Source organism: Microcaecilia unicolor, chromosome 9, assembly GCF_901765095.1.
Source record: "Microcaecilia unicolor chromosome 9, aMicUni1.1, whole genome shotgun sequence".
Lineage (NCBI taxonomy): Eukaryota > Metazoa > Chordata > Amphibia > Gymnophiona > Siphonopidae > Microcaecilia > Microcaecilia unicolor.
The window spans coordinates 142,659,312-142,675,441 of record NC_044039.1 but is presented as its reverse complement, the minus strand read 5'-3'; the positions used below and the strand labels follow the sequence as shown (position 1 = coordinate 142,675,441).

The following is a 16,130-nucleotide window of genomic DNA, read 5'->3' as shown; positions in this document are numbered from 1 at the left end:
TGGTAACGGTTAAACTGGCAGGTTATCAGAGAAAACTGGTTTGATTACAATGGCTTTATTTTCCCTATAAGTTTGTCTTGGTATTATAAACTAATGCCTAACAGAATCAATAGTTACACACTAAGACACCCCAACAGTAACAATCCAGTGAGCCACAGTTACAGCAGTCCTCATGTACCCAACCCCCATCTCCCTGATGCCTATCATAGCCCACCAAATGAATAGCACTATGAAACTTTACTGAGAAAAAAGCAGAGTGACAGAATATTCAAATATGAATTATAGCAGCTTCAAATACCTATTGCCAGATTTAGCTGCTAGGAATTTGACTGGATATTCAAAACCAGAAAAGGGATATCCGGCGAAAAACCAGTCCTAAATGTAACCGGCCATGTGGCAGATGCTGACCAGACATGCTGCACTGAATATTACCTTTATAGTTTATTAAGAACTTTCTATACTGCCTTTCCAAAAGGTCAAAGCAGTGTACATTCAACAGAAAGGAACATCATTGTGTGACAGGAAAGAAGACAAAGACAGAAGAACCATTCATATCAAAACAATACTAGAGGGAGAGAAAAAAAACAGAGAAAGGACAAGCTGCCAATGTCTCACAGGTCACTGACCCCAACAACATCAATATTAGGTTGGGGAGAACACTCGTCCAAAGAAAAAAGCTTTCAAAGCTTTCTTGAAGGACTGGAAAATAAGTAAACTGGAGACCGAGTGAGATACAGAGTTCCAAAGACTGAAAAAAGACTGCTGAGTGCCTGGTGGATTCATAATGAGCAATTTTGGTTGAAGGGATTACAAAACAATGGGCATCCAAGGAGTGAAGTTGTCTAATGGGGGTATATGAAAGGATCAAGTTTGAGAGATAGGACAGAATTCCCAGGTGAAGTGCCTTAAAAACTAAGCATAGAACATGGCGAACAGGGAGCCAGTGAAGAGATTTCAACAGGGGACAGTAATGATCGAAATGAGAGGCCTTACAGAGGAACCTAGCAGCTGTATTATGAAGGCAATATCTAAAACGTTTGAAGACGTTTTATTTCTAATTGAGAAAGACCTGCGTAAACTACATTACAGTAATAAATATGAGATATGACAAAGGAATTCTTTATGGTCCAGATGACTACTAGAAATAGAGACCTTAGAGATAGTTTCCTACTAAATTATTCCAAAGCTTTGAAAACCATTAAGAAGTTTTTATACTAGAATTTTTATCTTCTTAATCTGTAATTTACTTGATCAGTTATGAATTTACAGATATGCCTGCTACTTCTTACTGTAATCCATACTGGACTCTTATGGGTGGATGCGGAATATAAGTAGTAAGTAAAGTAAAGCATGAACTAAAATGTGTGTAGTGCGTCAGGATTTAATAGTTTCTTTAAAGGGCGTAACCTATGAAGAGCCAGAAAGTCTTGCTGTAACACTTTTGAAATGTGTTCGTGGAAATAAAGAGAAGTGTCTAAGATGACACTGAGATAACTAAAGGAGTTGACTATTTGCACTGGGGAATCAAATAAAATAGGGGTGGCAATAGGGTTAATTGATTGGCCAGTGAGCCAGCAGGCCACAGTCTTTTCTGGATTGAGCACCAGCTTGTGATTAAATAACCACATCATTGCTTTGAGGCATGCCTGGAGCTTAGATAAATCAGGAGAAGAGTGAGAAACTGGATAGACCAATAAAATGTCATTAGCATATGTATATGAGGAAATTTCATGATCCTGAATAAGTGTGAGCAGGGAACTGAGGAAAATATTAAAAAGCAGAGGTGAGAGAAGAGACCTTTGTGGAATACCACATGTGAGTGGATGAGAAGATGTGGTAGTGTAATATATGGTAACATATATTAAATGTTTTTTTCCTGGGGCTCTGGGGGGGGGGGGGGCTGTTCCAGGGTTTTGGTGGATGGTGCTGGCTGGAAAAGGTTTAAAGTTTAGTTTGGGAATTGTTAATGGAGTTAGGTGAAGAAGGTGTGAGATGTTTCTTAAATAGGGTTTTATTTTTCAATGAATAAACCATGATTAAGTGTGGATTGTGCTATAAAATGTTCCTTGCTGTTTCAGGTTGAAAATTGACTTTGAAATTCTCTGTATAGGAAGTTTTGCATTTACTTCTATGGAGGAGGGAGAGTCTAAACAGATCAGAAAAAAAAACTCTTTCTCTGACAAGCTGATTGGTTGAGTGATGTCAGATCCTTTAGGGGGGGGGTGAGTTGCCAGGGAGACTGGAGTGAGCAGAGAGACAGAGTTGCCAGATGGGCGGTTTTCCCGCCCAATTAGGCGGTTTTCCGCAACCCGCAGCGGGAAACTTTTGCCCTCGACGGGTTGCGGTTTTTTGGGCTGGTTTTGGTTTTTTTGGGCGGGTTTTGGGGCGGGTTTTCGGCCAGCAGGGGTGGGGCTAATGGTGATAGAGGCGGGGTTTATGACATTTTGGGCGGGGTTTGCTGACGTATTGGGCGGGGCAATGACGGGGGCGGGGCTGATGATGGCGGGGGCGGGGTGATGACGGAAGGGGTGGGGCTGATGACAGAAGGGGCGGGGTGATGACAGAAGGGGCGGGGTTGATGACGGCAGGGGTGATGACGTCGGGGGGGGGGTGGGGTGTGTGCGGTTTTTGTGCGGGTTTTGGGCTGTTTTGGGTGGGAATTTTTTTTTTTATATGGCAACCCTGCAGAGAGACCAGGGCTGTGAACATGGATTGAGAAAGAAAAAACGTATAGTGTGTGTCTGTGTAAAAGTAAGAATAAAAGTATGGATTTTGTGAGTTTAAAGTGAAATGTGATATTGAAAAAGGGTACTTTAATATTGAAAGTGAGTGAAGGTGAGCTTTGGTGCTGAGAATGAGATGATTTGAGCTTAAAAGTGAGTACTTCAATAAACAGACTGCCTTTTTCATGATTGTGTTGCTGAATACATGTGGGGAAAAACTGATGTATTTTGGGTGGGAGAGAGCTGTACTAATAGAAAGCTGTGAGAAGTTTTAAACCAAATTTAGTTTGGTTTGGAGTGAAACAGAGGTATGTATGTCCCAGCATGCAGTGAATGGAATGATTAAGTTCTAAGGGAATTTAAGGTCATGGAAGGTGGAATGAGAGTCTGTAGGCTCAGGTATTAAGTGGACACATGGCTGCCTACTCTTTTTAGAATAGGGGAAAACAGTTGAGACTCAGGTTCTGAGAGACTGTGATTTCTGCTGGTAGTTATACTAAGTGAAAGAAACTATAAGGGTGTCAGGAAAAAGTGTGTAAGGATTTTAACTCTGACACAGGGGAAGGACTGAGAGGTGAATCTGTGATTTGAAGAAAGAAGCCATTAAGCTGTGTCTGGGAGGAAGGTGTGTTGTTTGTGAGAGTTCCGAGTTCAGTGCAAGCAAGGTTTGGAATCTGACTTCAGAATAAAGAAAATCCAGCACTGCTGTTGTCTGAGTGTGCTGTATTCTCCAGATTGATCTGATTTGTGAAGGGAAAAGCTATGCTTTTATGTGAAGTCTGTGAGATGGAATGTTGAAGCCTGCTGGATCATTTTAGACTAGGGAATCAACAGTGAGAAATAGGTTTTGTAGTGAGAAAACCTTTAACTTATTTTATTTCAATTAGAGAGTTTGGCCACAGTATTGAGAATTGGTTAATAGTCACCAGAGCCTGAACAAGAACAGAGGGAGTTCAAGGGTCTTGCCTCCATTTATTTTCTTTATAAGTGAGGTTTAGGGAGAAGAAATCTGGGGGAGTCATCCTCTGAAGGGTTCCAGATGAGCTCCAACGCAAGAAAGACATCACCTAAATAAATTCAACCACAGCTAAGTGACATTGCCAAGGGTGTTGAAAGAAATATATTATTTTTTCACAACATTTTAAGGGAAAACAGACCATCAGATATTAAAAACCCATGAGATCCCTGCAAAAACAACAATAGTGCACACAAAGAGACCAATTTCTACATCAGGAAAGAGAATAACCACAAATATCTGATTTTGATAAAAGACAATTTAAATACTTATCTGAAAAGGATCTTTTCCACCTTTTTAGGTGAAACAGACAAAGTTAAGGGTATACATGTAGTTCTACATTTGAATGTTGAATATGTTATTGCAGTTCTATTAAGCTTCACACTAATTGTGAATTTGAGTTTATTTGAATGAAAATTTGCTTGCATTTGTATTCAATAAAGAAAGAGATAATTTGCAAATCTGAAAGTTTGGTCCTTCCATTTCAGGAACAAATCCTAAATTTAGATTCTTTTCCTCCTTTATTCTTTGAGAGTAAAGGACAAGGTTAGTTTATTTGTTCCACTCCCTCGGCTGTGAGTGTGTGTTCCCTGGATATTCGCCACGACTACAAACATCAGGTATCTGGGAGCACATCACTACAGTCCAGCCTAGAGGGGTGGTAACAGTAGAGGAAGAGGTTTTGACTGAGAAAGACTGGTTTGAAAGAAAAGAGGAGAACCAGTCAAGAATTGTGCCTGATACCCCAATTTCATAAAAATGAGTCAGGAGTAGAGGGTGAGCAATAAGATCAAAGGCAGAGGAAAGATCAAAAGATACTAAATACTCTTTTATAGGCACACAACTTTGGAACTCACTACCCAAAGACCTGAAACTCACAGAAAACTACCTAAAATTCAGAAAAAAACCTGAAAACACATCTTTTCATGGGTTAGATTCCAGTGGGGATGGACGGGAATATGAAATTTCTGTCCCCGTGCAACTCTCTAATCCTACTTTCCACAAGGACTGAGTGAAAAAATGCTCACCATTCCTCCCCTTCTTGTCTTAGAGGGATGTGTGTGCTTAGGTTGGTGTCAAGGTGCTGAATCTGTACTGTGAATCTCTCTGGGATAATCTCTTGCCAGGAATAGAAGAGCAGCTCCAGCAGACAGGATGCAGAGCTCCTGGGCAGCACGTGACTCTGGAAGTGGAACTCGCATCTCTCAGAGAAATGGCTGAAGTTGAAGAGAAGGATTCCACCTGCGAGACAATGAAGTGGGGGAAAGAGCAAAAAAAAAAAAAGTGGAGATAACATTAACTGAGAAAGCGTCCTGCAGTAATTTCCCTATGTGCAGCAGTAATCACAAATTATTTATTTTTTGTATTAATTTTTTTTGGAGAGTTCGTGCCATGGTGGGAATGGTCATCGAGGCGTTATCCAACTAGTACATTCACATTAGCGTGTGTTAACTGGATAACACTGACATAATGTGGGAGCACCTCCTAAGTAGGAAATAAGTGCTCCCGTATTTTTTTTTTTGCAAGTTCTGTGCAGTAATTGAAAAATTAGTAGGGAAGAATATATGAGCTGCATGGATCAGACTTTCCTATGGACCTCTCCACTTCTGTAAGTCATAACAAACAGCAAAGAGGGGAAGATTTTGATGTTTGATATTGCATTTCCTACTCATTTTCATTTGAAAACCATGGAAGCAAGGGTTAACAAACACAGTGATATCATTACATTTGACCAGTTTAGTACTTTTTGGGCTCAATATTATTCAGCATATCTGGGTTTAAAAAGGTTTGGGCAAATTCCTGGAGGAAAAGTCCATAGTCTGCTATTGAGACAGACATGGGAAGCAACTGCTTGCCCTGGGATTTGTAGTATGAAGTGTTACCACGATTTGGATTTCTGCCAGGTACTTGTGACCTGGCTTAGCCACTGTTTGGAAAATAGGATACTGGGCTAGATGAACCATTGGTCTGACCCAAAATGGCTACTCTTAAGTTCTTATGACCTGTACAATTAAAAATAGAAAATGCAATATTTTACTGTTGTGGTAAATTTGGACTTACCTCACAGGACAGTCCCACATTAGGAGGTGCTAAGCCCAATTTTTGCCACAGCTTAGAAAAAAGGCCCCTAAAACAATGAATTAAAGGCAAAGCACAAACACTAACACATGTATTGAAATGAAATTCCAGTTTTTAACTGTTGCAAAGCAATCGGCATGCAGTGAATTCTTCGGCCACCCTTTAATTCACTAACGTGGCCCTATTAAAACAGCATATATTCCCGGATTCTATACAGTGCGCTTAGATTTAGGCGCCAAAATTGGTACGGATTCTAACACACCATGCATAATTTAATTGGCTTAACAAGCAATAATGAGCACTAATTGACACTAATTAGAATTTAGGTACACAACTCGCTAAGCATATTCTGTAACGATGTGTGCCGAACTTCTAATGCGCAAAGGCAAAAAGGGGCGTGGTTATGGGCATTTCATGAGCATTCCAAAATGTAGGCGCCTAGTTATACAATATGGCCCAGTGCGCCTAAATCTACACATTGAGATTTACACCAGGTTTTCATTGGTATAAATGGATGCGCACAGATATCGGTTCTGAAATATCAACTAAGTATATTCTATAATAGGCGTATAAATCTAGGTGCTGATTATAGACTACGCTTAGTCGGCACTGATTTCAGTGCCAAGTTTTTAGGCACCGTATATAGAATCTCCTCCATAATATGTGCCCCATTAGAAAAAAAAAGCAAAAGCATACACAGGCAGAGGAGATACCCAGTAAGCAGAGCATGTCATTTACATTTAAAATGCAACACGGGTGTTCTACTACAGCTGATGAGGAGATGTGCTCAAACCATAAATGACCATTCTACATGTTAAAGTTCTGTACCCCTCATCTGAAATATTACACGTTTTTGCAGGGATAGTGTTTTCAAACACGGTTCCAATACATGGCTCATTAAATGTAATTCTTGCAGAGACCCTGGAAACAAAGAGGATTGGATATCCCAAATTTAAAGTTGACCTTTTGGGCTTCACAGCTCACAGTCATCAAAAGTTAATGACAAGGAGTGGTCTTTACACTGGGGCAAAGTCTAGTTTTTCCCACTAGGATGAGAGACCTGTTATATTTTCTAGATGTGCAAGGAGGGCTAGATGGACCTTTGGTCTTTCCCAGTATGGCACTACTTATGTACTTATGTACTTATGTACTTATGAGGTGATATTATCGCCCCTATAAAGCCGTCAACGAAAATATGAGGGAAGTATTGGATGGGCTATGGTCTAGAAATTAACATTATTTATTATGGATTTACTATTTAGAAACAGAAATGAATTAATACTTCAGAACAGTTATTTAATGAGGATTCTCTTACGCAGCGGAGGGTTCCAGATGTTGCTCACCCTCCTTGCAGCAAGCATTCAATACTGTAGTGACTAGCTAGCCCGTTGCTTTACCTTCCAATTCATTTTCCTCTTGGGACTCACCCCACAATAAGCAAGGTCAAAGCTAAGGTCTTCCCTACTGATCCTTCAGGAACTGTGACTGAGCCAGTGGAGTCTTTTGTCAGACCGCTTGTTGCTGCAGCAACTGAAGGATGGGTTGATGAGCCAGTAGTGATGGAGAAGAGACTTCCATCGTTGGTGGAAACAAGTGGCCCCTGCTGCCTGAGAGTATTCTCTGGTTTTCTGTCACTGCTCCTTTATGCCTGCAGCAACTCTTGCTAGCATTATAAATGTAGCAGAAGGCGGAGGAGCAGATCTTGTGGGGCAGATGGAAGTCCAGGCCCATGGAGATGTTATAACAGGGATATCAAGAGCACCAGACACAGGGGCTTTTACTAAGCCCCGTAAGCGTCTACACGAGCCCAAAGTTCGCCAAAATGGAGTTACTGCCCGACTACCGCTTGGCCGTTGCAGTAATTTCATTTTTGGTGTGCGTCTGAAAAATATTTTTTATTTTCGGGGGGGGGGGGGGTGGGTGTAATGGACGCACACCAAGTGGCATTTGATGCGCGTGAGTAATTACCGCCCGGATTCTTTACCGCTAGGTCAATGGCTGGCGGTAAGGTCTGAGATCCAAAATGGACCTGTGGCAATTCTGATTTTGCCGCACATCCATTTTTGTCAAAAAAGGCCCTTTTTTACAGGCACGCTAAAAAAATGGATCGGCGTGCGCCCAAAACCCGCGCCTACACTACCGCAAGTCATTTTTCAGCACGCCTTTGTAAAAGGACCCCACAGAGAGGAAATGGAGACATTTTGTGGAACCAGTGTTCTTTATTGCTACCAGCAGACGTAGTATAATGCTGATGACCAGACACAGCCGTGTTTTGACAGAAAGATTGCCTGTGTCGGGGGTCTGATAATGTGAACAGCTGGAGAAAAACAGTGTTCAGATATGAAAAAAGCACCAATTAGGTACCTTACAATGGCAAAATAACAGTGAAACAACACCGAGGTTTGTGGTACTGCATGGCTCCAAGTCAGAGCACGTTGTTTCATTCTTTCAATGGCTATATTTGCTATTCGAATTCTGGCCGTTTGGAGCAAAGCATTCAAATCGGGCTTAGACATCATATCGAAAATGCCCCTCTATGTAACTTTGTAAATGTATGTGCTTTGAAAATGAGCAACCAAGTGTACAAATCCCAAGGGCCTAGAAGATAAGAACAAACCTTCACCTCCCTTTTTACAGTGAGGACATAGTGTGATGCTACATATATGCAGTTTACAAAAAAAATCAATAAATAAAAGCAAACACCATAGATTTACAAGCACACTGCAAAGCATATCGTGGATTCACCCGGTTCTGAATCTTGGCTGGGACCTGCATAAGCTCTGGCAGCAAACTCTTGGCTGGTCATGCCCAGATATTCAATGCTAGAGTGCAGGTTGAATTTTTGGGTCTAATTTAGCCGATTGACGGTCAGCGAATAAAAAAAAAATGCTGATTGTCACCAGCTGAATACTGACCAGAGAGATATGAAGTACCAGAAAGGATAAAATACTGATCCCTTAATTCATCAAAAGATATCCTTGCACATCTGCCATAAAAAGTACAACCATTTCAAAAGTGTGGACAAAAATGGGACTTTGTTTCAAATTTTTCTGCTCATACTTTACTTTATCTTTATCACAATTCTTGTATGCTGCTTTACAAACAAATGTCAAGTTCAATCTTCTCTTCTTTTTGTTTACTTTTACAATATTTGATAACCTGTTTCACAAGGGAAGCTCAAAGCACATAATAAAAATGTAAAATTCAACACATAAACCGCATTAAAAAAATTTCAAACCCCTTCCCGCACACTCCCCCATCCATTCCTACTAAATATCTATTAAATTTTCTGATCTAACCAAATTCCTTGGAGTAAAACTGAGCTTTCAACTTCCTCTTAAATGAAAAATAATACCTCTCATGGCGTAAATGTACTGGTAGGCCATTGCATAGTTTGAGAACACAATCTGAAAGGGCTTGCAAAAAGTTGACCGTAGCTTAATATTTCCTGGAACCTGGAGAGGGAGCTGCTGTGACAAACACAGATCCCACAAAGGCTCATAAACATGGATTAATGGCCACTGGTATAATGGCTAAATACTATAACAAAAAGACTCAGGGGTCCTTTTACTAAGGTGCACTGAAAGATGGTATGCGGTAGTGTAGGTGCGTGTTTTGGGCGTGCACAGAATTATTTTTCAGCGCACCTACAAAAAATGCCTCTTTTTTTGCCAAAAATGGCAAAATCAAAATTGCCGCGCGTCCATTTTGGGTCTGAGACCTTACTGCCAGCCATAGACCTAGTGGTAAAGAATTTGGGCAGTAATGACCTACGCATATCAGTTACCACTTGGCATGCATCCGCTACGTGCGCCAGAAAATAAAAAATATTTTTTAGATGAGCATATCGGACGCATGTCAAAAATGAAATTACCGCAAGAGTCACACAGAAGTCAGGCGGTAACTCCAATTTGGTGGACGTTGGGCGTGCATAGGTCCCTCAAGTGGCTTAGTAAAAGGGGCCCTAAGGGTTGTTTTTTTTTTTAACCAAAGCTTAGCTTGAGTTGTCTGCAGCAGGGCCCATAGGAATAAAATGGGCCCTGCTGCAGATAGCCAAGCTAAGCTTTAGTAAAAGACCCTCTAAATATCTATAATCAAAAATCATTATAAAGACTAACGTATACTTTCCATATTTAAAATCACAATACTGGAGTGCTTCTTGGAGCTTCAGCCTACAGCGCTTTCTACTCTAAAAAAAAAAAAATTTCTGTTTTGATGATTGATATTTAAGAATCTCCTGAATCTAAAACAAGAATTTGAAACGTCAAAACTGTGACTTTGAAAAGCTTCTTAGGAAAGTCAAGGGAGAGTTCAGATGAGAACACTCTCGAGGGCCCTTTTACTAAGCCGCGTAAGCGTCTACGTGTGCCCAACCTGTGCCAAAATGGAGTTAATGGCTACCATTTGGCCTTGCAGTAATTTCATTTTTGCCCTGCGTCCGCTATGAGCGCCTGAAAAATATTTTTTTCTTTTCTGGCGCGCGTCAAGTAGCATTTGGCACACATAGGTCATTACCGCTCCATTATCGCATGAGACTTTACCACAAGGTCAATGGCTGGCGGTAAGGTCTCAGACCCAAAATGGAAGCATGACAATTCTGATTTTGCCGCACATCCATTTTTGGCAAAAATTTTAAAAGGGGTTTTTTTTACAGGCGTACCGAAAAATGAATTGTCGCACGGCCAAAACTCGGCCTACACTACCGCAAGTCATTTTTCAGTGCACCTTAGTAAATGGACCCCTCAATGATTATTAGATACAGACGCTAACAAGCTGGAAGTCGTTGACTAAGACTTACATCTGGAACATCGCAGAATGTACAAATAGATGGACTAATAGTAATGTGTGAAACATTCTATCCTTGTTTAAATATTATTATCCAAATCTCAAGAGATTATTGATGGCACATGAAAAGCATTTGGATTGGTGCACACGTCAGTATTAAGCTAAGTATTTGAATTTTTTGCATTCTCTGTATCAGAGCTTTAATTTGTATCAATAAGATAGGATTTTGTAAAAGGGTATTAACAACTAGAATAGTGATCAATCATGCTTTTTGTGCAATCTGAGAGTTTGGTGATTTGTAAAAAAAAACTTTTTGTGAACACTAATGGGTGGGATAAAAACATTATATATATATATATATATATATATATATATATATATATATATATATATATATATATATATATTTGATTGGAAAATAAAGTACTGTGATTTTAAATATTGAAAGTAAACTTAATCGAGTCTTTATAGTGATCACTGGTATAATGATCCATTACAGAAAAGAACCTGAACTAACAAACGAGACCATTTTACTAAACCACATTAAGGGGCCCTTTTACTATCCGGTGATAAGGTTACTGCCGGATTTGCACATGGGAAATCAGCCCAATTGCCAGGCTCGCTCAGGAGCCCAGCGGTGGTTCTAGCTTCTGGAGCATGCTGTTTCCGGCACTAGGGGGCATGCCCGGCAGTAATCGGGCAGTGCCATATGCTGCCTGGTTACCGCTGAGTTAGTGCTGGAGCCCTAGGAGGCAGTAAAGGCTCCCCCAGCAAATGGCCGTGCACCAAGGTGTTTTGTTAGCACACAGCCATTTACCGGCCCTTTAAAGAAAATGACTTTTACCCACGGTGGTAAAAGGTGGCCTCAGCATGCAACAATCCCACGTGTCGACGCCACCGTGGGCCACCTTTTACCGCCATTTGGTTAAAGGATCCCTTTGTGCGCTTAATGCAGGAATAAAGGCTTAACACAAAACGCTGTAAAGTGTTTCGCAGTAATTTGCCTACTTGTGCACTACTTGAACTATTACATTAAAAAAAAAAATTTTCAGGAAGGGGCTTATCATGGATGGGGGAACAGGTATGGAAGCATTATCCGGCTAATGCATTCACATTGGCGCGCATTAACTGGATCACGGGACCTGCGAAAAAGCAAATAGAAAAAGTCCTTAATATACTGCCGTGGTAACTCTGGGCTTAGTACATGGGAAAGTCTAACATTAGCACGAGCAATGCCCAGAGTACACTGAGGCTTAGTAAAAGGGCCCCCAAAATATCTTGAATCCGTTACTTGATAAATAAACAATGAAGTACAGCCAGAACAGGAGTAATATGATCAATCAGCTTCAAGTTCATTAATAGCCAGGCAGCCATGTTGTGAACTAACTATAGGTGTGTCTGGTGCTAGAGCATCATAAGCTCTATTAAGTTAATACTGTTAGCCTCAGCGGTGTGCTGGTAAATTTTTAACAATGGGCTCTCTCTCCGGGCATAGCCGGCCCTGAAATTTGGGGGGGTGGGGAATACATGCCTCTCTCTCCCCTCCCTTGTGCAGGCACGCTAGGCATATCTTTGCCGAGCCCCACCATCCAATAAATGGACTGCCACGATTCTCTACTGCTTGTTTCTGGCTCTGAGCAGCATGATGGAACCTTCTTGCATTTGCATGAAAAGTCCCAGCCTGATGCTCAGAGTCAGAAACAAGGAGCAGGGAGCAGCAGCAGTCTATTTACTTGGCTGGTGGGGCCAACATCACTGCCAGCAAAGTAAAAGAGAATTCAGGAGGGGGCCCAAGCCCACATTTTGGTAGTCAGTTGTTAAAGTAGCCATGGGGAGGCCTACTTTAACAACCGGCTCCCAAAATTCTTAAAAACTTAACAAACGGCTCTCGCGAGCCCATGAGAGCCCACTCCAGCACACCATTGGTTAGCCTGCTATTGTTGAAGAGAGATCTAAGCAGATGATGAGTCACCTAGAAAACAATCCCTCTCACAAACTATGCAAGTAAGAATAAGCTGTGGCAAGATCCTTATAGTGGGGGCCCAGCAAAAGAATCGATTTGCTTAGTTTTAATTTTAATCATGTTCTTTTTACATAGGCCCAAGCCTTGATGCAGCAGCCGAAACATGGCCCATGTTGATGAGGGTCCTGTAGTGGTTCAGCATACCGGCTAATAGGTTAAGTAGATTTTTACTATTACAGCTATTAAATTTCATATAAGGTATATGTAAAAGATTAAAAATTTTAAAAATATATTTTATATAAAAATGTAAAAAAAAAAAAAAGATGAAAAGAATTGTGATGACCAATGACAACATTAGTGAATCACTGGGCTGTGTGATTTACTTTACTAGGCGCTGGGTTGTTTGAAAATCTATATAGTTGATACTCCTGCCATTAAAGACATTGAACTGATAAAAGTTGATTTAAGTTCTGGGGATGGCCATCTCAGCTATAAGCTTGGCTGCCAAAGCACACCACGTCTGATACAAATAAAAACATTTTTGCTGCAAATAAATCTAGATATTTGATAACTGAGAGTAGCAACTATTGGCAGGAAGAAGTAGATAAGATGTAGCACAGGGGCGTAGCCAGACAACAGATTTTGGGTAGGCCTAAGCAAGAAGTGGGTGGGCACCAAGTGTTCTCCCCCCTCCCCCACTACGATCAGAAAAATATCTCAGCTGGCGGGAAAACGCTTCTTTCCACCTTGGCAGTCTGCAGCAGGCATGCACTGAAAACTGAGCGTGTGCAGGTGCTTGTATCGTGGAGAGTAGCGTTTTCATTTCCATCAGGGGGGAGTCTTCTGCTGGCAGAGCTTGGGATCCCTACCATCTACCGCTAAACATGTGCTACTGTTGGGTGGGCCTGAGCCCTAAGTGGGTGGACCCTGGCCCACCCAGGCCCACCTATGGCTACGCCACTGTGTGGCAGGATACACAACTACCAAACCATAAAAATGTAATGGAGCAGAAAAGTTATATTTTGGTCTGAGAATAATTTGCAGTACTTTCTTATTCATTAAATTTGATAGTTGTAACTCTGTCATTTTCTTTTCTTGGATCCTCCATATTGTGGTCTGGAATTTTCATCTTGTAGACAATACGCTGAAATCTTCTGCCCAGTGTGCAGCAGCGGCCAAAAAAGCAAACAGAATGCTAGGAATTATTAGGAAAAGGATAGTAAGTAAGACCAAGAATATTAAAATGCCTCTCTACTGCTCCACGGTGCGACCTCACCTTGAGTATTGCATTCAGTTCTGGTCACCGTATCTCAAAAAAGATATAGAGGAATTAGAAAAGGTTCAAAGAAGAGCAACCAAAATGATAGAAGGGATGGATCTCCTCTCATACGAAGAAAGGCTAAAGAGGTTAGGGCTCTTCAGCTTGGAAAAGAGACTGCTGAGAGAGGATATGGTTGAGGTCTACAAAATCCTGAGTGGTGTAGAACAGGTAAAAGTGAATCGATTTTTACTATTTCAAAAAGTACAAAGATTAGGGACAATGAAGTTACATAGAAATACTTTTAAATCAAATAGGCGGAAATTTTTTTTTACTCAATGAATAGTTAAGGTCTGGAATTTGTTGGCAGAGGATGTGGCAACAGCGGTTAGCGTATCCGGTTTTTAAAAAGGTTTGGACAAATTCCTGGAGGAAAAGTCCAGTGTCTGTTATTGAGATAGACATGGGGAAGCCACTACTTACCCTGGGATTGGTAGCATGGAATGTTGCTACTATTTGGGTTTCTCACCTGGATTGGCTACTGTTGGAAACAGGATACTGGGCTAGACAGACCATTGGTCTGACCCGGTATGGCTATTCTTATGTTCTTATATTTTGGTAAGAGCAATATGCTATTTTTCTTTTTCTTCTTACTTATTGCTCCTTATGTATGGAAAATGTCTTTTCAAGATTTTATTGTCTTGATGTTTCTTTGATAAGTCAATAAAAATTAAAATAAAAAAGAAATGTAGTGATGCTGGGAGCCTCAGGTTACTGGACTTTTAGATGACACTGGTGGGGTCTTGTATGATGAACCTCCCACTGAGGGGGTCCTGGCTGGCATTAGTGAGATATTTCAATGGAGAAGTTCTCATTGAGGCAGGTATTTCAACGTGTAATTAAACTCTGGAATTTGTTGCCAGAGAATGTGGTAAAGGAGGTTAGCTTAGCATGGTTTAAAAAAGGTCCGGGCGGCTTCCGAAAGGAAAAGTCCATAGATCATTATTAAATTGACTTGGGGAAAATCCACTGCTATTTCTGGATAAGCAGTATAAAATGTATTGAACTTTTTTGGGCTCTTGCCAGGTATGTGTGACCTGGATTCTCCACTGTTGGAAACAGGATGCTGGGTTTGATGGACCTTTGGTCTGTCCCAGTGTGGCAATACTTATGTACTTATGAGCGTTCCATGGAGAGGTTCATACGTCAGGGCTCCTAGCTGATACAGACAGAGCAATGCTGTGAAATGTTTACATGGCTCAAATTCCAAGATGTCCTGTGAAAGCATTAGTTATAATGAACCTCACACAATAAAGGCCTAGTGGCTGTTTTTTTAATGTGGCCTAGGATAATATCCTCACTGGTATCGAAGCCTTTCACTGCTCAGCTGGAACAGAGACACTCTACTATGACTTTTTGCAGCTCTACTCAAATAGGGAGTTGTACTTTACATGGGGGACAGAGGCAGTTGGGTAATTAAAGAGAATAGCTGAACAGAGGAGATGGAACAATTGTTCTTACTGCTATCCTGTACAGTATTATGTCACTACGTTGGTATATAGCAGCATCAGGATTACAGAACCAGTACACTAGAATGCAGGAAAGCTGGGACTTCGAACCCAGAGCAAAATAACACACCTGTTATCCCTCCTTCTCTCTAGTAACCTTCTCCTCTAAGCAGTCTTACCTGCACTGGGAAGTTGGTCATATGATGCCGTCTCCTCTCCAGAGAGTTTCACTGTTGAAATGTTTTTCTCATCTAATCCAGAACAGATAATGACTGAAAAATAAATAAATATGCAAACTTTAAGACAATGCTAAAATATTATAACCCATGTTTTGATCATAAAAAAAAAATCCTAAAGCATATATCAATGATGTCAATGTCCTTTCAAAACAGCAAGAGAAATAATTCCATTACCAGTGAAGAAACAGAGCAGACCTGCATGGTGGGGTTATAACAGAATATATTCGCCACAATGGATAAAAGACATAAAGCACTCTCTACATGCCTCACATGGTCGTGTTTCGCCCGCATATGGGCTGCTTTAGGGGTAGCATTTTTAACTCACAGTAGAAATCAGCTGACGGTAAACACCAGGACGCCAGCCCATAGGAATATAAGAACATAAGAACAGCCATACTAGGTCAGACCAATAGTCCATCCAGCCCAGTATCCTGCTTCCAGCAGTGGCCAATCCAGGTCACAAGTACCTGGCAGAAACACAGTTAGTAGCACCACTCCATGCTACTAATCCCAGTGCAAGCAGTGGCTTCCTTGATATCCATCATAATAGCAGGCTATGG

At 41.0% G+C, this 16,130-nt stretch overlaps 1 protein-coding gene across 1 annotated transcript in view; it reads right to left on the bottom strand.

Moving 5' to 3' along the window:
- The window catches only part of LTK (leukocyte receptor tyrosine kinase), a 251,737-nt gene that overhangs the window by 142,545 nt on the left and 93,062 nt on the right, over positions 1-16,130 (bottom strand). The window contains exons 2-3 of the mRNA XM_030215372.1: positions 15,511-15,603; positions 4,767-4,980 (exon numbers count right to left, since the gene is read on the bottom strand). Coding sequence (XP_030071232.1) covers positions 4,767-4,980; positions 15,511-15,603 — 307 coding nt within the window. The remainder of the gene's footprint in view (positions 1-4,766; positions 4,981-15,510; positions 15,604-16,130) is intronic.